The sequence below is a fragment of the Scatophagus argus genome, chromosome 16 (genome assembly GCF_020382885.2).
Source record: "Scatophagus argus isolate fScaArg1 chromosome 16, fScaArg1.pri, whole genome shotgun sequence".
Taxonomy (NCBI): Eukaryota; Metazoa; Chordata; class Actinopteri; family Scatophagidae; genus Scatophagus; species Scatophagus argus.
In genome coordinates this window covers 21,467,302-21,487,754 of record NC_058508.1, presented here as the reverse complement: position 1 = coordinate 21,487,754, position 20,453 = coordinate 21,467,302, and the positions used below count along the sequence as shown (strand labels likewise).

General features: G+C 45.0%; 1 protein-coding gene and 1 long non-coding RNA gene across 2 annotated transcripts in view; one reads left to right on the top strand and one right to left on the bottom strand.

Annotated features, from left to right (window-relative positions):
• The window catches only part of LOC124072700, a 91,779-nt gene that overhangs the window by 23,782 nt on the left and 47,544 nt on the right, over window positions 1-20,453 (top strand). The window lies entirely within an intron of this gene.
• grin2ca (glutamate receptor, ionotropic, N-methyl D-aspartate 2Ca) overlaps window positions 1-20,453 on the bottom strand; it is a 49,160-nt gene that overhangs the window by 20,949 nt on the left and 7,758 nt on the right. Inside the window, exons 2-4 of the mRNA XM_046414278.1 lie at window positions 13,277-13,727; window positions 2,645-3,246; window positions 262-376 (exon numbers count right to left, since the gene is read on the bottom strand). Of these exons, the coding sequence (XP_046270234.1) occupies window positions 262-376; window positions 2,645-3,246; window positions 13,277-13,711 (1,152 nt within the window). The 5' untranslated portion in view covers window positions 13,712-13,727. The remainder of the gene's footprint in view (window positions 1-261; window positions 377-2,644; window positions 3,247-13,276; window positions 13,728-20,453) is intronic.

Genomic DNA, 20,453 nt, shown 5'->3' with positions numbered 1-20,453 from the left:
TGTGTGTGTGTGTGTGTAATGTGTAATACTGTGGGTGTGATTAGGAGATGATCCTTCATTAAGTGGTTCATTGGTGTCAGTGGAGCTCACGCTCCTCTGGCTGCTCTTTACAAAGAGACCACTGATGTATGAAATCACTCTGTGACTGTAGAGGAGTTTTGGTTTTGTGCACTCAGTAATAATCACCACATAAATGACTTAAGTGTGCAGAGGAAAACTGATTGTGGGCAAAGACAGCCCAGTGCTGTGTGAAAGGCTCACCTTGTCCCACTGTCTCTCTCTGTCCAAAGTGATGATTAACATGGCTGGGTTCACCAGGTAACCGTTACTGTTGAAGGAGAAGTCATTGTTTTCCCAGGTTACATTCAGCATGTGCCTGCAGAGAAACAAAGAGACAGACGATCAGCACTCTGCAGTTTCCTGTTAGCAAACCAGGCCGCGTTTAGTTTAATCCCAAAACACTGAAAAATTGCGATAACTTAACTGTGATAAATTCCTAAAGCCGAGATGACATGTTGAGGTGTCTTGTTATGTGCGACAAACAGTGCAGAGCCCAGCGATGTTCAGCTTTCTGCCACGTGAGGCGCAGAAAAACAGCAAACCCACATGAAGCTGGAACTTTGGTTCTGTTAATAAGACACAGCTGATGTCCTCTGCTGCGATTTTTGCTGCCTCAAAATGAAAGTCAAGCTGATGTCACCTGAATGTGTTCTGCATTGATCAGCCAGTGAAGGAGAGGGAGGTGAGATGAAAAGGCTCAGTAAGAGATTTGTTAGTGGACACCTTGTCCACTAACACGTGGACACAGTTATGATCAGGTCATAATTATGAGACACTAACTTATTATTAGAACTTTAAGGCACAATAGTGAGAAGCCATTTTGGGTTGACTTGAGGTTTTTAGCTATGCTAGCGGCGCAGCTTCAGGAGTGCTAATCTCTGTCTAAGCTGTTCCTTTGCAGCTTTGTACACACATTCACGGCCCCCAGAAGATGAATTCCTCTGATTTCTTTTTGACGTCGTCTTTTTACTTCCTCATTAAGGCATTTAAAAACACACCCGTGGTCTGCTGCTGTATCTGTACCTCCTGGTCGAACAGAAAAACAGCTTCTGACGCACACGGTGTCCTGACAGCCTCAGTTTCGAGTGGAAAACAAGTCGTCTTCCTCCTTTGACTCCATTGTTTCTTCACTCACGCGTTATATTAGACCCGCGGCGCTGCTCTCTCACCTCAGCCGTCACTCCAGCAGAGGTGATGAAAGCCTGCTGGGAGGAGAATAGCCTTAAACCCGGTCTGTGTGAAAAGCCTCTTTAATCTGGTAATCTGCGATAATCCCATTAACAGGTGAGCCATCTCGTTATCAAGAGCTCACTTGATAAAAAAAAAAATCTCCAATCAAGTGAGGACCGAGGGGGATGTTAATGTTTGATCTGCTTAGAAAGAGAAGAGAAAGCTGACTATGAAGTTAATAGAAACTGCTTTGTTCTGTCTCGCCGACCTTCACGTTACTGCTGCTACTCAAGTCATGCCTGCTGGGTTCAGAAAGTCTAAAAAGAGGGTTTGCACAGTATCAAAGCCTGAGATAATGTTCACCATTTCCACTTTTTCATGGACGGTTTGGGTGCACAAAAGGAAAAGTTGTCTCCCCTACGGCTCTGAGGACTCGGAAAGAAAAATTACTTCTGACATGAGAGGGAGAGAGTGATGTTTCATAATGCAAGAGAAGTGTCTGATGATGCTCGCGTCCCGCTAGCAGCCCCTCGGTGACCATCTACAGCAACACATGCACACAACACACCCCCCGTCTCCCCGAGTGACCTTGGCTCATATGAGCGGTCCTTTTTCTCTGGTGCTTTTTCACTTTGCTGATTAAAAGAAAACAAAAAAGGCAAGTTGCTCCATGTTCCATTGCACATATTGCTCTATTTGGCGCTGTTTAAATGAGGAGAGGCCACGCCCTTATCCGTCCTCGCGAACCCTCAGACCACCTCACGGTCTCCAGGAGGTCTCGGGGAGCGCTTGGCGAGATAGATGGCAGCGGGGCACAGGACACACCTGATAAAATGTGTTTCACAACACCAAACAGATGGGAGGTCATGAATAAATAAGCACCTGTTGACCTCTTTTTGCCAGGAAGTCTGAGTCGTTACTCTTGTATTTTTATGTTGCGTCAGAAATCAAAGAGAATATTTATACCCAACATTATTCCTGACCGTCAGACCACATTCCTCTGCAGGCTATGCAAATAATAGACTGAAGATCTAAAGTGACACGGTAAAAGAGACTGTCCTCTGCAGGAAAACCAACAGCTTTGACTGTTTGTTCAAACACTTAAATGGACGCATGTGTTCCTCTGAAAAGTGACCCGTCATGGCGTGGAGAGTAAGAGTTATGACACCACAAAACCTCTTAGGATGGAGGCTGGAGGGCATAGCTGGGCATGCAAAGCTGCAGTTTGCTTACCAACAATCAGCCTTGAATCGTTTTATTACCACCAACCTGAAAAAATGTGTTTTTGTCGGAGTCATTGTTTGGAGAGGCAGTGACCTAAGAACCTTGATCTTCTTTTCTTTCTTTCTGCACCAGCTTTGGTGTTCCTATGTGTACCTGTGCATGTATCCTGTTCCCCAACACCCGATCTTACCTGAACAGAGTGTCGTTAGTAGCTGATGGCTTGACGGGGTTGTGACAGTCGCTGTGGACCTCGGGAACGAATCCTCTCTGTTTCCGAAAGCTCTGCACGCCTTTCACCACAATGGCCACGCCGTCTCGCACCCTCTTCCTCAGACTCATCCTCCACCGGTCTGTGATGATGCTGATGAGCCCCACAGGGAAGCTGTCAGGTGGGGGGATGTCTGGGTTCCCCACTGCCAGGCTGGGGATAATCCAGATGTAGCCTGGCCCCACCAGCCCGGCCTCGGCTGCCAGGGTGAACAGGTACTGAGCCTCTTCGTGGGAGCAGTAGACCAACAGCACCTGTGCGTCGATCTGCTGTAGCAGCCGTCGTGCTCGGATGTCGTTCATGCCGTCGGAGGACATGTCGAAGGTCAGCACGTCCTGAAGCTCCCAGATGAAGTAGCTGGTGTCCGTGAAGGACTTAATGTAGTCCACGTAGGCTTCGTAGCCCGGGTAGAGGCTGGTTATGACCACGAAGCTGTCCCAGTTGTACTCCTCCATCACCTTGAACATGCCGTTGATCTGCTGCTCGATGGAGGAGCCCAGCTGGAGGAAGTTGGAGCCCTCACCCTGCAGGAAGAGGAGAACAGGACATGAGCGTGAGGAGGTGGGACATGTATGAAGACCATGATGGTCAGTTAGCCCAGTGCTCCTTAATTTGCGTGATGTGCGGTATGATCTCTGGAGGACCCTCTTTGAAGCCATGAGGGTCCACACACACTCAGACAAACCACACACAGAGAGGCGAGTCGCCCGGCCGGGAGGGTCTGCAGTACAGCTTTGACAAGAGCAAAGTGTTTCTGTTTATTTTGTTCTTCCAGGAGCTGCAGGCCCATTCATCACTTAAACTCACATGTCTCACTTTTGCCACGCAAACACTGGCCGTCATCCGCACTTGCAAATTCAGAGGGATAACACAATCACTGTGGCCGGCGTTTCATCTGTCTTTTCTGCGAACGCAGTGACCTTGAGAGAGGAATGAGGGTTTCTGTTTACTGTGTCATTACAGAAAAGGAAGGGGAATACTTTTTTAATCTTTTGATGTGTGCTATTTTTCCTGTGAGATTTCCATTATTGCAGTGTCATCCAGTATTTTTAAACAGCACTTTAGGTTGAGTAAAAGCTTCAGGTGGCGTTTAAAATTAGCTTCTGAATCATAGATTTGTTCCGGCCAAAGGTGACTTAAACATTCAAGGAGGAAACAGCGCGGCAACAGTTTTCTTCCCTGTGATTTAGTATGGAGTTACCCTTTAAAGCTGCTCTGTGTAACAAATGAAAAGCCAAGAAAACCTGCCCAGTGTGCTTTACTGTGGGTTACATTTTCTCTTGGTGGAAAATATGCTGAATCGCTTCCGGCACTAAGCAATAGTCTCCTAATACGCAACACAAAAGAAATAGAAAAAAGCTAAAGCTAAAGTTTTGAGAGGTCCCGGGAGAATGTGTGACATCATCATGGTCATTTATTATAAATTTATTTCTAATGAACAAGGTTGCTTGTTGCAGTGAGCTGCAGAACCTACAGACCAAAACCATCTTATTAACTGACAGCGACGCACTGATGCTTCTCCACATGCAGAGATGTTGGTTTGAACAGACATTATTGATCCTTTAGCAGGTTCCAGTTAGTCTGCCTCACTGTCCTGCAAAACAAACATCATCAGTAAATCCCAAAGCATTTGTAAAAGCACGACATTACTGCGTGTGAGTACGTGAAGTGATTCGATTCTTCTTCTAGTGGCTTAATGATTATGTGATATTCTTTGAACACGTTATTGTTTTCTGCCTCTTCCTTAAGTAGAAACGTATGTGGTAGGATCTCATGCTATAAAAGCTCGTTTCCTCCGTGAGGCTGATGGGTAGGCGGCCCCCTCCTGACCCTCCCTCTCTGGAGGAAAACCGTTCCATCCTGAGCGCTGGGACCTCAGAGCCGGCGATTGGAGGGGTCAGGTATCCTGAGACTGCAGACGGGCCTGTGATCGTCTCTCTGTTGTCCTTGAGAAAAGTTCAGCGCTCTTGTGATGTATGAGCATCTTATGATTTCAGACGTCACGGCTAAGTCCACTGCCTTTGTGCCTCCGACTGTACGCCCCTGAAAATATTTTCCTTTTCTGCTGCCTCGTCTGACTTGTCACTGCCCTTGTTTTCTCTCACTTCTCCGACTTCTTTTATCCCCAGCAATGTAGTGTCTAAATATGAGACGCTTTTCACGCACAGCTTTTAATTCATGATTCATTTATTCATTGAAAGCGAAGCCTTGCCCACAATGTGTGAATTGTACCTGAATTTAGAGCCTGTGAATTCAAAGAAGAAATAACATCCATTCCTTGGTACGACTTTCTTTCATTTAAAATTCATCAAATTAAAAGCCAGAGCTCGTATCTTTTCTTTTAAAAGTCTGGTCTCATGTGTTACTGATTAATATTCACATAATGGACATGCGGTTATCAGCGTCATGGCGAGGAATTGGTTTCAGCTCGGTGTCAGGGAGCTGTTGTGGACTAAGATGGATTAGACTGCAGTGGAGGCCGGCTGGCTGCATGCATCCATACTGGAAGCTGGGATCTTATGCAGGTTAGTCACGGACGAGCTTGTGAAGATCGTGTGAATCAACTCATTTTCTCCTTCTCCTCACCGTCCTACAGCAAATCTGTCAGCGTTATTGCCTCATTCGTGCACGTGCTGCCGCCTGTTCCAGCATCTGCAACGGTGCACAATCAGTTTGTTCCTCGACAGGCGCAAAGGTGGCACAGTGTGCATGTGCAGGTGTGTGTGTGTGTGCGCTTGTGTTTCTGTATGCTTTGTACATGCTTACAAGCCCACGGGTCTGTCAGACTAAAGCCCCCTGCAAACTACAATGTCAACAGCTCAATTAACGTAGAGCAGGCTGATAGCACAGTCCAAATGAGCCTGGGGCATCACCGCAGGCTGAGCTGCAGCTCAGAGCCTCAAGTCACGACCGCCCTGTCAGCGTGCTGAGCGTGTGCAGTGCTGTCCGAGGCGGGTGGCTGTTGGAAGGACAACGAAACGAGCGCTCCTACAATGAATTCTCCACCCGCAGTGAGCACCTTTCCAGTAGGCTTTGATGTGTTATACAAACACATCTAAAGGCAAACATGTTGCCTGTGGTGAAAAGCTGAAGCAGACTCAGCTCTCTGACCAGTTGGTCATCAGAGAAAGCCTCTCTGGAAGATTTGAAGCTCCCACGAGCCAGAATGTGGTCGCCATGCAGGCAGACTTCACAGACCAGATGATGATACTGTCCTGATGGTGTCCCTCCACGCTGCTGCATAACTCCACGCTAATCTTCACAGCTCCCGACTCTGTCTGAATGAGGCCACGGACTACGTGTGTTTCCATCCCCACTAAACATACGCTCACCGCATCACGAGTGTTTGCAAACACCTGAGGCCAATTCAGTATGTTAGGTGCAATGTTCAGTCAGCTCTCCACCAATAATACACCTTTCAGCTCTTGTCCAAAAGAGATATCTTTGTTCTGCGATCTGCAGGATCTCTCATTACTGTACTGTAACTGAACTGAATTGATTTGAAATTGAATTGAATTCACTACTGTACGATGGTTTAAATATTTGTTAATATAACTACAACAGGAATCCCTGAAAAGCAGTTTGTGTATCTACTAGTGGGTGAAATGGATTAAGTTCTCTGTCGTGTTATGTGTAGTTTCACATAATGTATGTTGATTCACACATCACTAAATGGTAAAATGTGGGACATTCAGATGAAACCTCTGATAAATATCAAAGTAATTGCTTGTTTATGGCTGAGATCAACTCAAAAATACAGAAATCCTCTAAATTTAAAGTTTGTGTAAAATCAGAGAGATTGGAGAAAGGGTAACATGAAACGGCGATCTTATTGGCTGCTGCTGTGGTTAATGTACATTAGATTAGAACTTGAATGTTTCTAAATGGGTGCCAACCATGACTGCGTTCAGTCAGTAAGCTGCACTTCCACAGCGTTGTCCACAGGAGCTCGCAGTAATAGTCTACGGTCCCAAAGAAGATTACGGCCATTGAGTGGAAAGCTTAGCCTCTCAAGGCTGCGATTACATCCACAAGGGCGAAACATACAGAAGAGCTCGTATCTGTTTCCAAACACAGAGGCAGAAAGCTGAAGCTGCAATCAACTTTAACTTTTTAACCCGTTAACATTTTGTCAAGCGTGCAGTGCAGTGAGTGAATGCCTTGCAGCCAGAAGATTAGTTTTTTAGATGCTTTGGTCTGAGTTAGATGAGAGTTTAAAGCAGTGATTATCTCTGAACCACAGCTGTTTATATCCGAGCAGTGGCCATGTCACCGAAACCAATAGTTTCATTCCAGAATTTACACACAAACAGCATCCTTGACCTGCTCTCAAACCATCTCTGGACAGCTGAAGGTTATTTGAAAGACTCTGGTGAGTGATGCCTTTTGATAGACTTGGAAGGCCTCCAAAGATTCCAAAGAAAACAAGAGATGTCACTTGGCTCAAAGCGACTGAAGTCACAATGAAATTATGTATTGCGGTAAATGTGAGTGAGTGAAATTAGCGCTGGAGATATGAAACACAGAGTGCTGTAGTCTCTCTCTCCCTCCCTCTGTCCTTCTGTAAAGACTGCCTTCTGGCCACGGCTCTTTGCTGCGACATATGTCTGCCTCCACCACGCAGCAGGAAATGCCCTGGCACCACCTTCCTGTGCTGCTGACGTCACATAGATCCTGCACGGCAACCAGGAACAGACACACGACTCCCGGGACATTTTCCACTTAAACGCCACGATTACGATTCTGTGTGGATGGAGTGGGGCAAGACTGAACCAAAATGCAAATGAAGGAGGAAGTTCTTAATCACTTCAAATCAAATGGAATTAAACACAGCTTTTGGCTTATATAGAGATATTCAGGCCAAGTTCTGTTCCACAAAGCAAGATTTCTGGCTGGCGAGTAAGTTTAATTCATGCTGCACACCTAATCTGCTCTGAATCAGGTTATGCTGGAGATCAGTGCGTATAAAAGCACTGCCTACTGACCAGCCAACTCAGGGGAATGGAATCATCATTTCTCATATCATATCCAGACACTCCTCTCTATGGACCTGTTCCTCAGGGTTTGGGCTCGGCCCCTGACTTCCAGTGAAGGGAAATCTTAATGCTTCAGCACACCAAGACATTTTGGACAATGCTATGCTTCCAGCTTTGTGGCAACAGTTTGTTGAGATGAACTGGAACGCAGATTGTGAGCCAGGCCTTTTGGTCCAACATCAGTGTGTGACCTCACAAATGCTCTACTGCATGAATGGGCACAAATTCCCACAGAAACACTCCAACATGTTGTGGAAAGCCTTCACAGAAGAGTGGAAGCTGTTAGAGCTGCAAAGCTGTCTGTGTCTTTACAATGAGACGTCATTAAAGTCCCTGCTGGTGTGATGGTCAGGTGTCCCAATACTTTTGTCTATATAGTGTATCAACAGTGACGTTTGATTCTCTGGATCATCATAGTATGTCTTCTGTACATCGCCCAGCCTCCCCTCTGGTTGTTTTGTATGCCTGCTCTGTACTTGCTGTAGTCTAGACAGGTTACACTGTAACTGTGCCGGTGGTTTTAAAATGCAGCGGGACTTTGAGACAAGCGAGTTCAGGTCGTATTGAAGGCAGACAGAGAATAAAAGGGACTGCTCCAGTTCTGAGAAAAGCCTCGGGCTCATGTTCCTGCAAAGACAATCAGGGTTTTCGCTCGTGTCTGACTTACATTTTGTCCACTTACAGCTCTGTGGCTCGGAGGATGTGATCTGTCAGACCTCACAGTGAATGCTTCAAAGGATGCTCTGAATTTTAGGTCAGGATACTGAAATAGATGCATAATGAGGGGAAAAAGTAGAGCTCATCCTGTGTCTGTGCTGGAATTATGAAGCTGCAACAAACCCTTTGAGTGTGTAATTACGTCTGAAGGATATCACTGGATTTCTTTCTTTCTTTATTTGTTTCGAGATCCAGCTTCTTCAAGCCGTGCGATAACGAAGCGATGGCAGTCAAAGCTACAGTAGGAGGGATTGTCATTTAAAGCTCCTTTTGTCTAACTGAGATGCTGTATGATCACCTTAATATTCCATTCTGGTGTCATATTTTCATGACATTGCAGAAGGTGAACAAGTCAAGTGATCAGAAAGTGAACCAAAACTCTGAAATCCCGCAGAAACGGCAGTTCAAGCATCCCCATCCTCTCAGAAGAAGAAGGTAAACTTGGCTGAATGCCACAGAGATGGCAGATTAGAAGCACAGCGGGTTGTTTTGGAAAGCACTGATCTGCTTCTGATCTGTTGGGTTTAGGTTGGAGGACTTTTTGGACCTCCATTATGCTGTTGTGTCCTGCCAAAGAAGCAGCCACATTTCAACTTTTGAAGCAGGTGCACGTCCAGCTCTCTGTTGGGCTTCACAGACGTTTCAGTCATTTGTGTCAGCCATAATTACTGCTATTGATTGATCCACTGTTTGCACACTGAGCAGGCCTGTGGGCACTGACTCATCTGCTGGCAGTAGTGAGAAGCGTAGCTCTTATTTCTTGTCCATCTGAAATTGACTTATGGCTGCTAGCTTGAATAAGTTCTAACTTGATATATGGTGCATAAGTAAGCAATGTTCTTGCAGTTTTCAACTTAACATTAGTTCCTTCACTGGCTGAACTTTGGCTTATATTTCTTTTTCTCATTGGGGTGGAAAATGAAGAGGATGATGCCGTGTCTGCTCTGATGTAGACAATCAACAAACTAAAATGTCCTGGGGACAGGAATCAGTTTATCACCCAATTTTGTGCTGTCACATCCAGAAAGATCAAACTCTCAGCTTTCAGCAATAACGAATGAAAAATGAATGAGCTTCATTGCCTTGTTGACTACCTTTGACAGTGTCCCATAAATCAATCGATGGGCTGTGTCCCTGATTATTGAGAAGAAGAAGAAGGAGCTCATCTGTGTGTGTCTGTGCACATTGTTACGGTTACAGAACTTAAACATTCATAAATGATCAAATGACCAATAGAACAGACTCTTACTGATGTTTCAGTGTCGTTTTGAGACTGTAATGATGTTATACCGTCAGCACTCGGCAGTCCATTGTTTTCCACTCGGAAAACCTGGACTTGTGTCATCTGGATTCTGTGACCTGCATAACCACTCTGGACAGACTGATCCCAGAGGTGAAACGTCTCTCCTCCAGCTCATTAGGCAGGATGTAATCTACAGGGGTCTGTAGAGCTTATAATTGGCGGATTATATTGATACACACTTGCATGTAATTCAGTGTTTTTAGCCACACTAATACAGAAGAATTTGACACAGTAAGATAAGCAAATATCCATGTTACAGCAATATTCAGCAGTCGAGTGCGAAACCTTGGCTGTCAGAACTTCCCACCAGCAAAGTGAAAGAGGGCATCAGGGCCTGAGACTGTGAGAAATTGTTATTTTAATTAAAGCAAAAACGAAGCAGGGTGGTGTGTGTGTCAATCAGAGCTTACTGGGACCATCTGTATTAAAATTCACTGTTCTGTAAAGCGCTTTTAATGTATTCACTGCACAGCAAACCTTAATGGCCTCAACTTCCTTCACTGGCTAATTAGTGATGGAAAAGCAGTCACTCATTCTAGCAGCTGCCGGCCTTTGTCATTAGGCTTGTTTCTTATTACATGTGTTTATTTGGTAGTTTATTATGATTGAGTTGCTGTTACTGTCCTCACGTTAGGATGGTTAGAGTGCAAATGAGCAGCAGGAGGCATTAACTGCTGAGTGACATCTCTTTCGTTAGCATCGAGAAGCCATGCTGATGGCAAGATCACCCGACATGTTCTCTAAAATGGCTGCAGCTGAAGGAGAAGCTGTTTATTAACCCATATGAATCACGAGTCTTGCTAACATCTCCATGCTCCTCTCTAAATAGAATGGAAAAGAGAATCTATCTGTCAACAAGATGACTGGATTCTAAAATAATACATAAAGATCGATGTCTTAAAAAGTTTTAAAGTGATTTTATTGATATCGAAGCTATAAAGATTATTTTAAACATTTAATCTGTAAAATGTCAATAGCTTCTTTTGTCCAAACAACAGTCCAAAACACAAAGGCACAATTTGGCATTTCATTTTCTTTTGATCGTCTCAGCAGCAGGTCGTGATGAAGTCAGGCTTATGTTCGTCGTTGCCAAACTGTTTCGCCATCACAACATTTTATCATGTCTTGCTTAATTTGTCTTGTATTGGATGTACAAATGGCTGTGTGATTAAACTACAAATCTGAGATCTAACTAATTTAATTTAATAAAATGTAGGTGGACAATCTGACGTGTCTTGAGGTGTCCCACAGGGTTCTGGTCTTGGACCCCTTCTGCTGCCTCCTGCTGCATCTTCATCGATGTATCTCTTGCTTTTCGCTGGGGGTAAAAGCTTATCTGTTTGACACAAACATTTTTACCAGATTTATTTTTTTTCCTGCACTTTCTGAATTTCCAGATGGATTAAATTCAACCGTATTTAAACGTTATTAATTCACGTTTCACCACATTCACTATTGAATATTACCACATATAATATCATTGTATATCACATTCCTGCTGTTTCAGATTTCCTCTTTCTGTTTGTGTAATTTCTTCAACGTGCAGCATGTAGCATCCAATAAATCTCTTTTAACAATGTGAAATGTTTATTTTGCCCTAAATCTCGAGGGAACACGAGTTGCAGGGTTTCAAACTCTTACTTTTGGACATGCGATGTTGTTTTGTGACGTTGAGCCTCGTGTCGTCTCCTGCAGGAGGCATCAGAAAAAAGCCATTCTGAAGGGATCACAGTTGTTGTCCCTGGCTGAGCCTTTCGTGCAGGGTGATCACACTCATGTGGATGGATCGCTGCTGCTAAACCTTCCAGCGTCAAATATAAGTGCAGTTTAATGGCTTGTATGTGTCACAAGCACCTCTTGAGCTGCTTCTCGCCTCTCGAGTTAGTGCTGCATGCGCTATGAAGACATCGCCGATTGTGGTTCAGCACAGTTCACAAGTGATATAAAGTGACCAGTCGAAAGCTGATGTCAGTGTGTCAGTTTGAAGGATTTATGATTTGAGATTTCACCTTGACAAAGTTCCTAATATATTTTTTGCTCCTCTTCTTTGCGCCTCTGATGCATTCCTGATCAAACTGGTATTTCTGATATTTATTCATCATTAAGCCGTGTTGAACTGAGAGACTGCACCCATCCATCTATCTGATGTTCATTATAACTGCTGTAATTAGCACTAAAATCACTGTGTGTGTGTGTGTGGGCTTCTCTGTGATTGTGTGGCTGCTCCCAAGAAAGTAAATCTGCACCTTGAATTGAATTATGATTGAGTTTTGGTTGTAATTAGCGCAGACTCACTGCTGTTTGAACTGATTAATTGAATATCTGAAATACAGAACAGACATCTTCAGTGAAACTATGGAGCACTTTTACACCTCACAATCACTGGTGAGAGATCAAAAAGATATCAAAGGAGATATCAAAAGTTCCTCTGCCATGACCCAGGAATCTACCCTGGAAGTTCAAGGGGAAGTCTGACCCTGTGGTTCTCGTAAGCCTCGAGTGCACGTATTTTACTCAGGGATTCGCAGTCAGTGCTGCTCTAGGCTTTCACAGCTGTACTGCAAGTAGCTTTTGACACAAGCATGTTTGATAAGAGGAATTCTCACGCTGAAAAACCCAGCAGTTTATAAAGTAGATGAATCAGCTCCATCCTGACCAGCATTAGTTATCCAGTAATGTAATACATGTCAACAATTCTGTTGTGATACCGAAGTAGTACAGTCGTAAAGTTTGGTTGTTTGAATTTAAATTTTGAATGCAGAACTTTTACTGTTATTGCTTCTTTAACTCTGTGGTTTGTGGCTGCCACACAGTAGTGGCTTCAGACTTCTCTTTGGGCCCTCAGCTGTGCACTTACATGAGCCCATTTACAACAAACTGCTTCATCACAGATTTTGTGATGTCTTTTTAGTGTTTCTGTGAGAACAATCCTCTGCAGGCTTTCCCTCATGCTCTCAAATTGATCTGTCTGACGATGTTATCACCTGCCTCTGTTGCTCCACACCTGCCATTGTCCCCTAAAACTTGGAATTTATGGCAGCTTCAAACCAGGATGATGGTGAGAAATGATGAAATGCCATCGGCTTGCAGCTCTCAGCGTATGAGTGTGTGTGAGTGTTGAAATTACGTGTGATTTACAACCCAAAGATGGACTATAGCTGGTGGCACCTCTACTGCTGCTATTTAAAGGCTGATCATCTGTATTCATCCTGCTTTACAGCTTTCTGTTTTGCTGCAGTATCTTAGCAGAGCACCTGACTGATGAATGATGTAAGAAATTACTCAAAGATTTAATCTGGCTCCTCGGGCTTCACGTTCAGTATTTTGACTTGGACCTGTGTGCCGCCTCGGTGCTTAGTATTCAGTTTGTGGCCATATTTCATGCATATTCAGGGAGTCAAAAATATGAATTAAATTATGATACTGTGACATTAATTTTCAATTATATTCTACCATGAGGGCCCCAACCCAACCTTAACTGCCCATCCCCACACTGACCTTGTATGGCAGGACGACAGCGGAGCCTCCACTGATGCCCACGATGGGCACAGCTGTCTGAGTGGAAATGAAGTCCAAGATCTGCGCCACGGCCTCCGCGCCAACGTTGTCCTCGAACACCACGCCATGAACACGGTTGGTGGAGAGGGTGTCGCAGATGCGGGTGAGCAGTGCCCGTGGGTTGGTGTTGTTGACCAGCACAGTGATGGGGTTCACCTCCAGAGGCAGGTCCATGAAGTTCTCGCGGCTCAACCGCCCCTTAATCTCCGACTGGTAGGCCGAGCCGCTGAACACCACCGCCACGTTCACAGAGGGCAAGGGGATCCCGAACGGCCTTCCTGAACAGCAGGGGACAGTGCAGAACAGCAGCAGCAGCAGCAGCGGCGGCGGCGGCCACCACGGGGAGTCGCTCAAGCAGCCTAGACGAACGCCCATCTCAGTCACCTACTGCCTGGAGGAGGGGTCAAAAGACGAGGGACGGGTCAGCAGAGGGGATTGACATAATAGATACACAAGACCGGTTGCTGTCTTTTTCTAAAATGTTGTCATAATACTCGGTAATCCCAGCAGGCTGGCCAAACCAAACTGCCTTTTGTTTAGAGTTGGCTCATTTTGATTAATGACCTTTTAGCTTCATCTCCACTCTGCTGGTCTGCCTGCCATAACTAAGACAGTGTAAGAGCCCATTAACGGAGCCCAGAGTCGTATTTTTAGACTGTGTCAGCGTGCGACATGAGGCTGCGGCCAGGCTGTTGTGTCTTAGGGTGGCAGCTGCCACCCTGCTGCTGTTGTATTCTGCGGTCCAACCCAACAGATGGTGTCCAGTGTTTAATGCAACAAATGGAGAACAAGAGGATTTATAATTTTCTCTCGTGACGTTACTTTTGAAGCTGTTACTTAATTTTTTTCAGCCATCCAAAGCATTCAAACTTAATCTGCCAAAGGTCTGCATGCGTGGGTTTGGCTGTGCATGTTCATTGACATTCAGAGTCTCCTTGTGGTGATTTGCAAGCTGTTTGGAAAAGTTTTTCTTGTCTAGTTTTGAAACTGACATTTCAGTTATTCAAACAGCAAAGTCTGTCTTTACAAAGGGATTCAGATCCCCAAGTTGCCCATTGAAAAAACTCCAAGCTCTTTGTGCAACGTTGCAGCACTAATGGACTGGATTGCAACCAGAAACTCTTAGCCAAACTATCTTAATTTCTTCCAAACCCCTAATTGCTTTGTTTTCTGCCCTCTGGTAGGTAATGGAGGAGAAACACCATGGCCGGGTGCCGTGGTGTCAAACCCTGTGGCGTTAGTTTAACATTCACATTGTAGCCAGACAGCGGTTTGTGTCGAGCTGTCAGACAGACTTAGGCTCTTTGTCAAATCTGCCACAGTAGTGTTTGCGGCCCTGAGGGAGTGCTGCACGCTGGTCCCCTGTCACAGTGATCTGATCCACCATGTGATGGAATCCCAGTGGGGTGAATATATTGTAATCCCTTGGTAATCCCTGCCAGGCGTCATGGCCTACGGCTTGATTGTAGTGTATAAACTTATCAAGAGATTTGACTACTGCGCGAGGCTCAGTGTAGCTGTGTGGCGCACTTTTCTCTATGTTCTGCTCCCTTTGTGGGACTGAGCAGTGAGCTCCACTTAGAAAACGTTGCAAACAAACATGCAGGCAGATAAACATGCAGGCAGGGATGCTTGGTTGGTGGGTCTCAGGAAGACTTATCGTGGGATTTTTTCTTCCACACGTCACATGCTGAAATCCAAATAAAATCACGTGTGCGTGGGAAGCCGTACTTGTTATGTTCTACTTGTGATTCTCCAGGTAAATACCTCGTAAATCATTTCACTTTATAAATTGATTAGTCCCCACGAGAGGCCACGTTCCCTTCAATGACATTAGCCATGTTTCAGCTGTGACAGCAGTGGAATAGTTTAGGGTTAATGTCTTTGACGGGGAGCAGCGAACGTGGTCAACATGCTTAAAAGCTTTGACCTTCCATGTGTTTAATCAAGGCGAAGAAACAGCCGAGGCAGATAGATGAAGGTTGAAATCCAGCAGGGTGGATATAGAATCAAACCACACAGGGAATGAGTCATCAATAACTTTGTGACAAGGCTTTGTATTGAGACCAAGGCAAGAAAGTCACAACAGGGACCCACTTAACTAGCAGTAGCTTCCAATACACCTCATCTCTCAGATTCCAGTGCAGCCAACTTAGCTTTGGGGCGCAGCTCAGTTGTAGATTGGCTCTGTAGGTTTGTCGGGCACTGACCCCTCAAAGCGAAAAATTAAGCAGAATCTTTAAACTGCACCGATACATAAAGGAAAGAGGCTTTTCCTCTGTGCTGGGGCTAAATCCTCCAGTAAAACATCTGTGTGTATACAAGGCAGATCGAAGGTCACTGTGGACGTCCACTGGTTTGAGAGATTTTAGAGACTCTGAAGCCTGGCTGGAGGTCGAGGCTGTACAGGTTACAAACTGGATTCAGCATGAGTCACACTGTGCCTGGTTACCACCAAAACCCTGCTGCCTTCATGTCGTATACCGACATGCTGCTGTGGCCCGTTTGATGTAAGCCTCTTACACACCTGCTGACCTGACATGTAATGAATTAATCAGCAGGTTACGTAACGTTGGTGCAAGACACAGGTTGTCGGGGTAGATTAACGTGCTGTGTTACAGATATTTAAAATTGCCAAAATGTATTTTTAGCTGCTGCCACACATGTAAATCCCCTCTGTGTTTGTCTTTTGTGTTTTTGTTGAATTGTGTGCATCAGAAGCCTGTTTTTATTTCTTAAATCCCTCCCTTTAGTCCCCTTTGTAATTACTGAAAAAAAATCCAAGCTGATGAATGGTAACTTTCTGATGCCTGCATGGCACAACATATCATTTCATTTGTGCATTTTAGGACAAAAGCACCAAATTTGGCTGTGGCAGCCATTTTCTGAATTGGCTCTCACAGGTTGCTCAGACTTTCCCATCCTGTTGGACTTGCATGCAGTAACAGATGTAATGCAGGAATCAAACAAAACACTCACTCAGAGTTATACGGACTAAATGAACAAGTGTGTTAATATGTTAGTAAGTATAAACAGATTTTGAAGTGTTGTTTTGTCGGATGGTGGATTCTACACACTGGCAGTCACTGTGGCCAAAGGCATCTGGTTTTTGGTTTGCCCGCACATCCAGTCACCTGTCCCGCTGTCACGATATCTCAGGAGCGCCTGGAGAGAATTTCATTACATCCTCCTGCACTATTCAAGTTAGTCTGTCTGTGGTGGAAGCTGTTCTCACTGATGGGAAGGCGAAGCTCGACAGCCACTGCAGCCTCAACGTGATTCTGATTCAGCTTCACACACACACACAAGATGCTCATCTCCTGCAGACTAACCTTTAACCTCAGCCACAACATAACATCAAACTATCCCTTCACCCACACGTAAACCAAAAGCAGTATTTTGGTTATTTATGTGAGATTGCAGACGGCTCTCACTCTCAGTCCACACTGTTGAATCAGGTCTGAGAGGTTAGGCCCTTTAATGTGACGATTAGTGCAGGTAACATGATCAATACGAGTACACACTCAACCCGATCTCACAGAGAGGCAGATTATTCAAACAGCTGAGGCTTTTCTTCCAGCCTGTCACGCTGAGCTCGTGCCAAAGTCAGTGCTGCTGTGAGGACACGTAGAAACCTGATGTGACTGAACAAGTTGTTTCAGAGCAGCCGCTTTCCTCTTTCCGGTTCAGCTACTCATGTGAGGATTGTGAAAATGAGACATTAGATTATGGCGGCCCCTCACTCCCTGCCTTCGCTGTTGTTTGACTAACAAACATTTAAGATGAGCTTATCCCCCTCTAGTGGGTAACATATGGTGGAAGCAGTTTCTTTGCAGAATGAGCTGCCATTCAAGAAGTGCAGACAGAGGCTGCGTTCAACAGTAACCGCTGGGGCTTTATCACACCATCTCATCATTCGCTTTCCTTCGCTTTCCTTTATTCTGAGGTGCCTTCGCTCTGCTCGCACCTGCTCTGTGTAATAATGCAAATATCCACATCTGCATGTTCAGCCTGCACATATGTTATGTGCTCTTGTAAGGTGAATATTGTTGATAAGGTGAATGGGATTTTGTGCACACACTGATGGCTCCTGCTCAGTATGTATGGCCTTGGCAGAGTCAGCGATGAGTATGAGCACGTTCTAACGCACACTTGGCTCAGTATATTATGTACATGGTAATCTCACACATTGGTATTTCTTCGTAGTATGATTTGCCTCTCCTTTATTTTCTTATTTGAAATCTGCATATCCTCTCAAAAATCTCTAACTGTTCTCATTCTGTTTGGTTATTTATAATACTGTTCTTCTGCATTTTTATTTCACAACGCCTGGGCTTCCCCACAAAACATCTTCCAGTCTCATCATATTGTATCCCGTAAACTCAAATTCCCCAGTTCTTCTTTTCCTGACCGTATGAGACGTGAAATCCGATATGAAAATAAAAAGATTGCCATCTATTGACGAGTTGCTGCTGAGGTGTCAGGTCCTCCATCTGATTCCTGATCCAGCTCATTAACGAGGGGCCGCAGTGGTAAATTCATCTGGCTGAGAAGTGAGGTCTCGTCGGCGCAGCGTTTAATGGCGCCTTTTATATTCCGGGCATGACGCCTGTGCCGCAGCTGCTTTAACAATGTGCACCTGTCCCGTCTCCTGCTACATGATCAATACACTCGTCCATGCATCCGCAGCCTGCTGCATCTGTGGCTCACATGCTGATGAAGTCGTCCTCTTTCAGTGCGTGAAACTGCTGACCATCTCCTTCTAGGACAGTTTCTAACCTGTGACCTTTACTGACCTCTGTTGGTAAACTACAGGAATTATATGAGATATATGTGATGTTACCGTCAACCAGCCGACTCCCTTCTCACTCTATAAATGAGTGTAGCTAATTAGAGCACAGAACCATCAGAGACCTCCAGTGAGGGTCTGCTGCATCACCATCCAAAATAATCTCTAATAACGCTGCATCAATATTTGCTTTAAAGCTTTGCTTGAGAGCTGAAACGTGCTGTGACTCTCTGAACGCTGAAACTCAGTCACTTTGTTTCTGCCCTGTCTAACACTTGTCTTGTCCGTTACTGTACAGACTCGTAGTTAAAGGCGTTTAACATCACAACATCTGTAGATCCATCAGAATCACCAGACGAGTCCAGAGCGAGCAGAACTATACACAGTTTGACGTAGACGGTGTGTGTGTCCGCAGGTTTTGAGTCGATGCCACATCTAAAGTGTTGTGTGTGTTCAGTTTCTCTTCGAGCTGTAGTGCATCCAGAGCTTATCTCTGCTGCCCTAAATGTGTTTCATCTGAAGTGTCTGGTCACCTCTCAGTGATTAGAAAGAAATATCTGGAGCCAGAATCATAGATGTAACATCCACCCAGCATCCATCTCTGACCCTCCTCTGCAGGTCCTGACTGATCACGTAGGGGATGCTGAATCAGATCTGTAGCCTGATCGCCGTCATCAATAAAGCTGCATCTCCTGCTATTCCTGTCTGATCTTTGGACTTTTGTTCAGGAAGCAGGAGACTAATTGAAACAACGCCAAATGTAGTCCTCGCTTTATAATTTATGCGTGGCTTGTTTGGTCGCTCTTGGCCGGACCACTAAAACATTTGAACAGCTTATAACATTACTTATAGGCCAATCCAGAGTCCCAGCAAAATAACAAACATGCTGTTAGCAGCGTTGGGGTTCCACTCAAACACATTGAGACAACAACTTTATATTTATGAGGCTGAGTCTGGCGCAGCTCCACGTGGACTGGTGCTGAGTAATGGAAATGGAGTTAATTAACAGGTCTAGACCAGTTTATCAAGCGCAGCAGTCCAGATAACAAACATTAGACTGTTTGAAAAGTCCCACAGAAAACTGGCCAAGTTCCACTACAAAACCAATCAAACTGCTGAGACTTTCGTGCGTGCCGGTGGGTCAGTTAAAGGTCAACCAGCTCTTCCAGCTCGGCATTTTAAGCATCAGAAAAGCCCAGATGAGGGATGGAGTCTGACGCTTGGTGCAGCACTCGCCACACTGCACAACGTACACAATCTGATGGTGTAGAGCTGAGCCTTCAGCTTTGTTTGTTTTGAGGCAGAGTGGCAAATCACGGGGCCTCCCTGTGTCTGATGTTGGATCATAACGTTCAGTCCAGTACTGCATGCTTCATCATTTTAGCCTCCCTGCGTCCAGCAGTTTGAAAGTGCGTGAACCTTCTGTGCTCGTGTGCTTTTCTTTCACCACATGTTGTTAGCCCCGGTCTAAGAGCTGAGTCGGGGTTATCTTAGCCCGTTTCACACGCACTTTGTTAACCCAGGGTAAATCTAAGTCCAGTTTCCGTTTCACTCAGCATGCCAGCCTAAACTTCGGAATGAGCCAGGATTGTGCCAGCGTGAAAGCCTCGTTAGCCTGCGGCTGAGAAGGTTCTGAGAGAGTGTTTAGCCCGAGGCGAAGTGCAGTGTGAAAATCCCCATAAAGCTGCATGTTAGCTACTGATGCTGTGACATTTAGGAAACAAACAAATACTGAAGCCAAAGCTGAATTTAGTAAACCTCCGTGGGACAGCGGAGTGCAAAAACAGCTCCTGCATTCACGTCATTAAGTTTGCAAATATCTTATCAAATATTAATAAACAAAAAAAAATTGCCCTCCGCCGTACGTGAGGTCACAGAACCTCACACTTCCTGTTTGTTTCAGTCACATTTTGAATCTGTTTGGGAAAATCTCTTTTCTCTTTGATGCGTTGTTCTGTCCCTCACACGTCACCTGTGATGTCTCTCTTTCTTTCCTTTGTCAGCGTTTTGATGGTCCACGCTAACAGGGAGACAAAAAATAAATGTCTTTCACATGGCAGCCACGCAGCCTGCCCTCGTCACATTCTTACCGATTTTATGCAATAACAGCTGATCCAACATCTCTGTGGGCTGATATTTCACAGAAAATACTTTGGAAGGGCTAAGTGATCTTTTAAACCTTTGTGCAATAAAAGTAAATCATCCGGCCAATAATATCACACATTTACACACACTGCAATTAATGCTAGTTTCAATTTGTGTGAGTCCAAGGTGACTGGGAAAATTTCAATGAATCCTGTCTCATCCAATCACTTTCTTTACATTTAA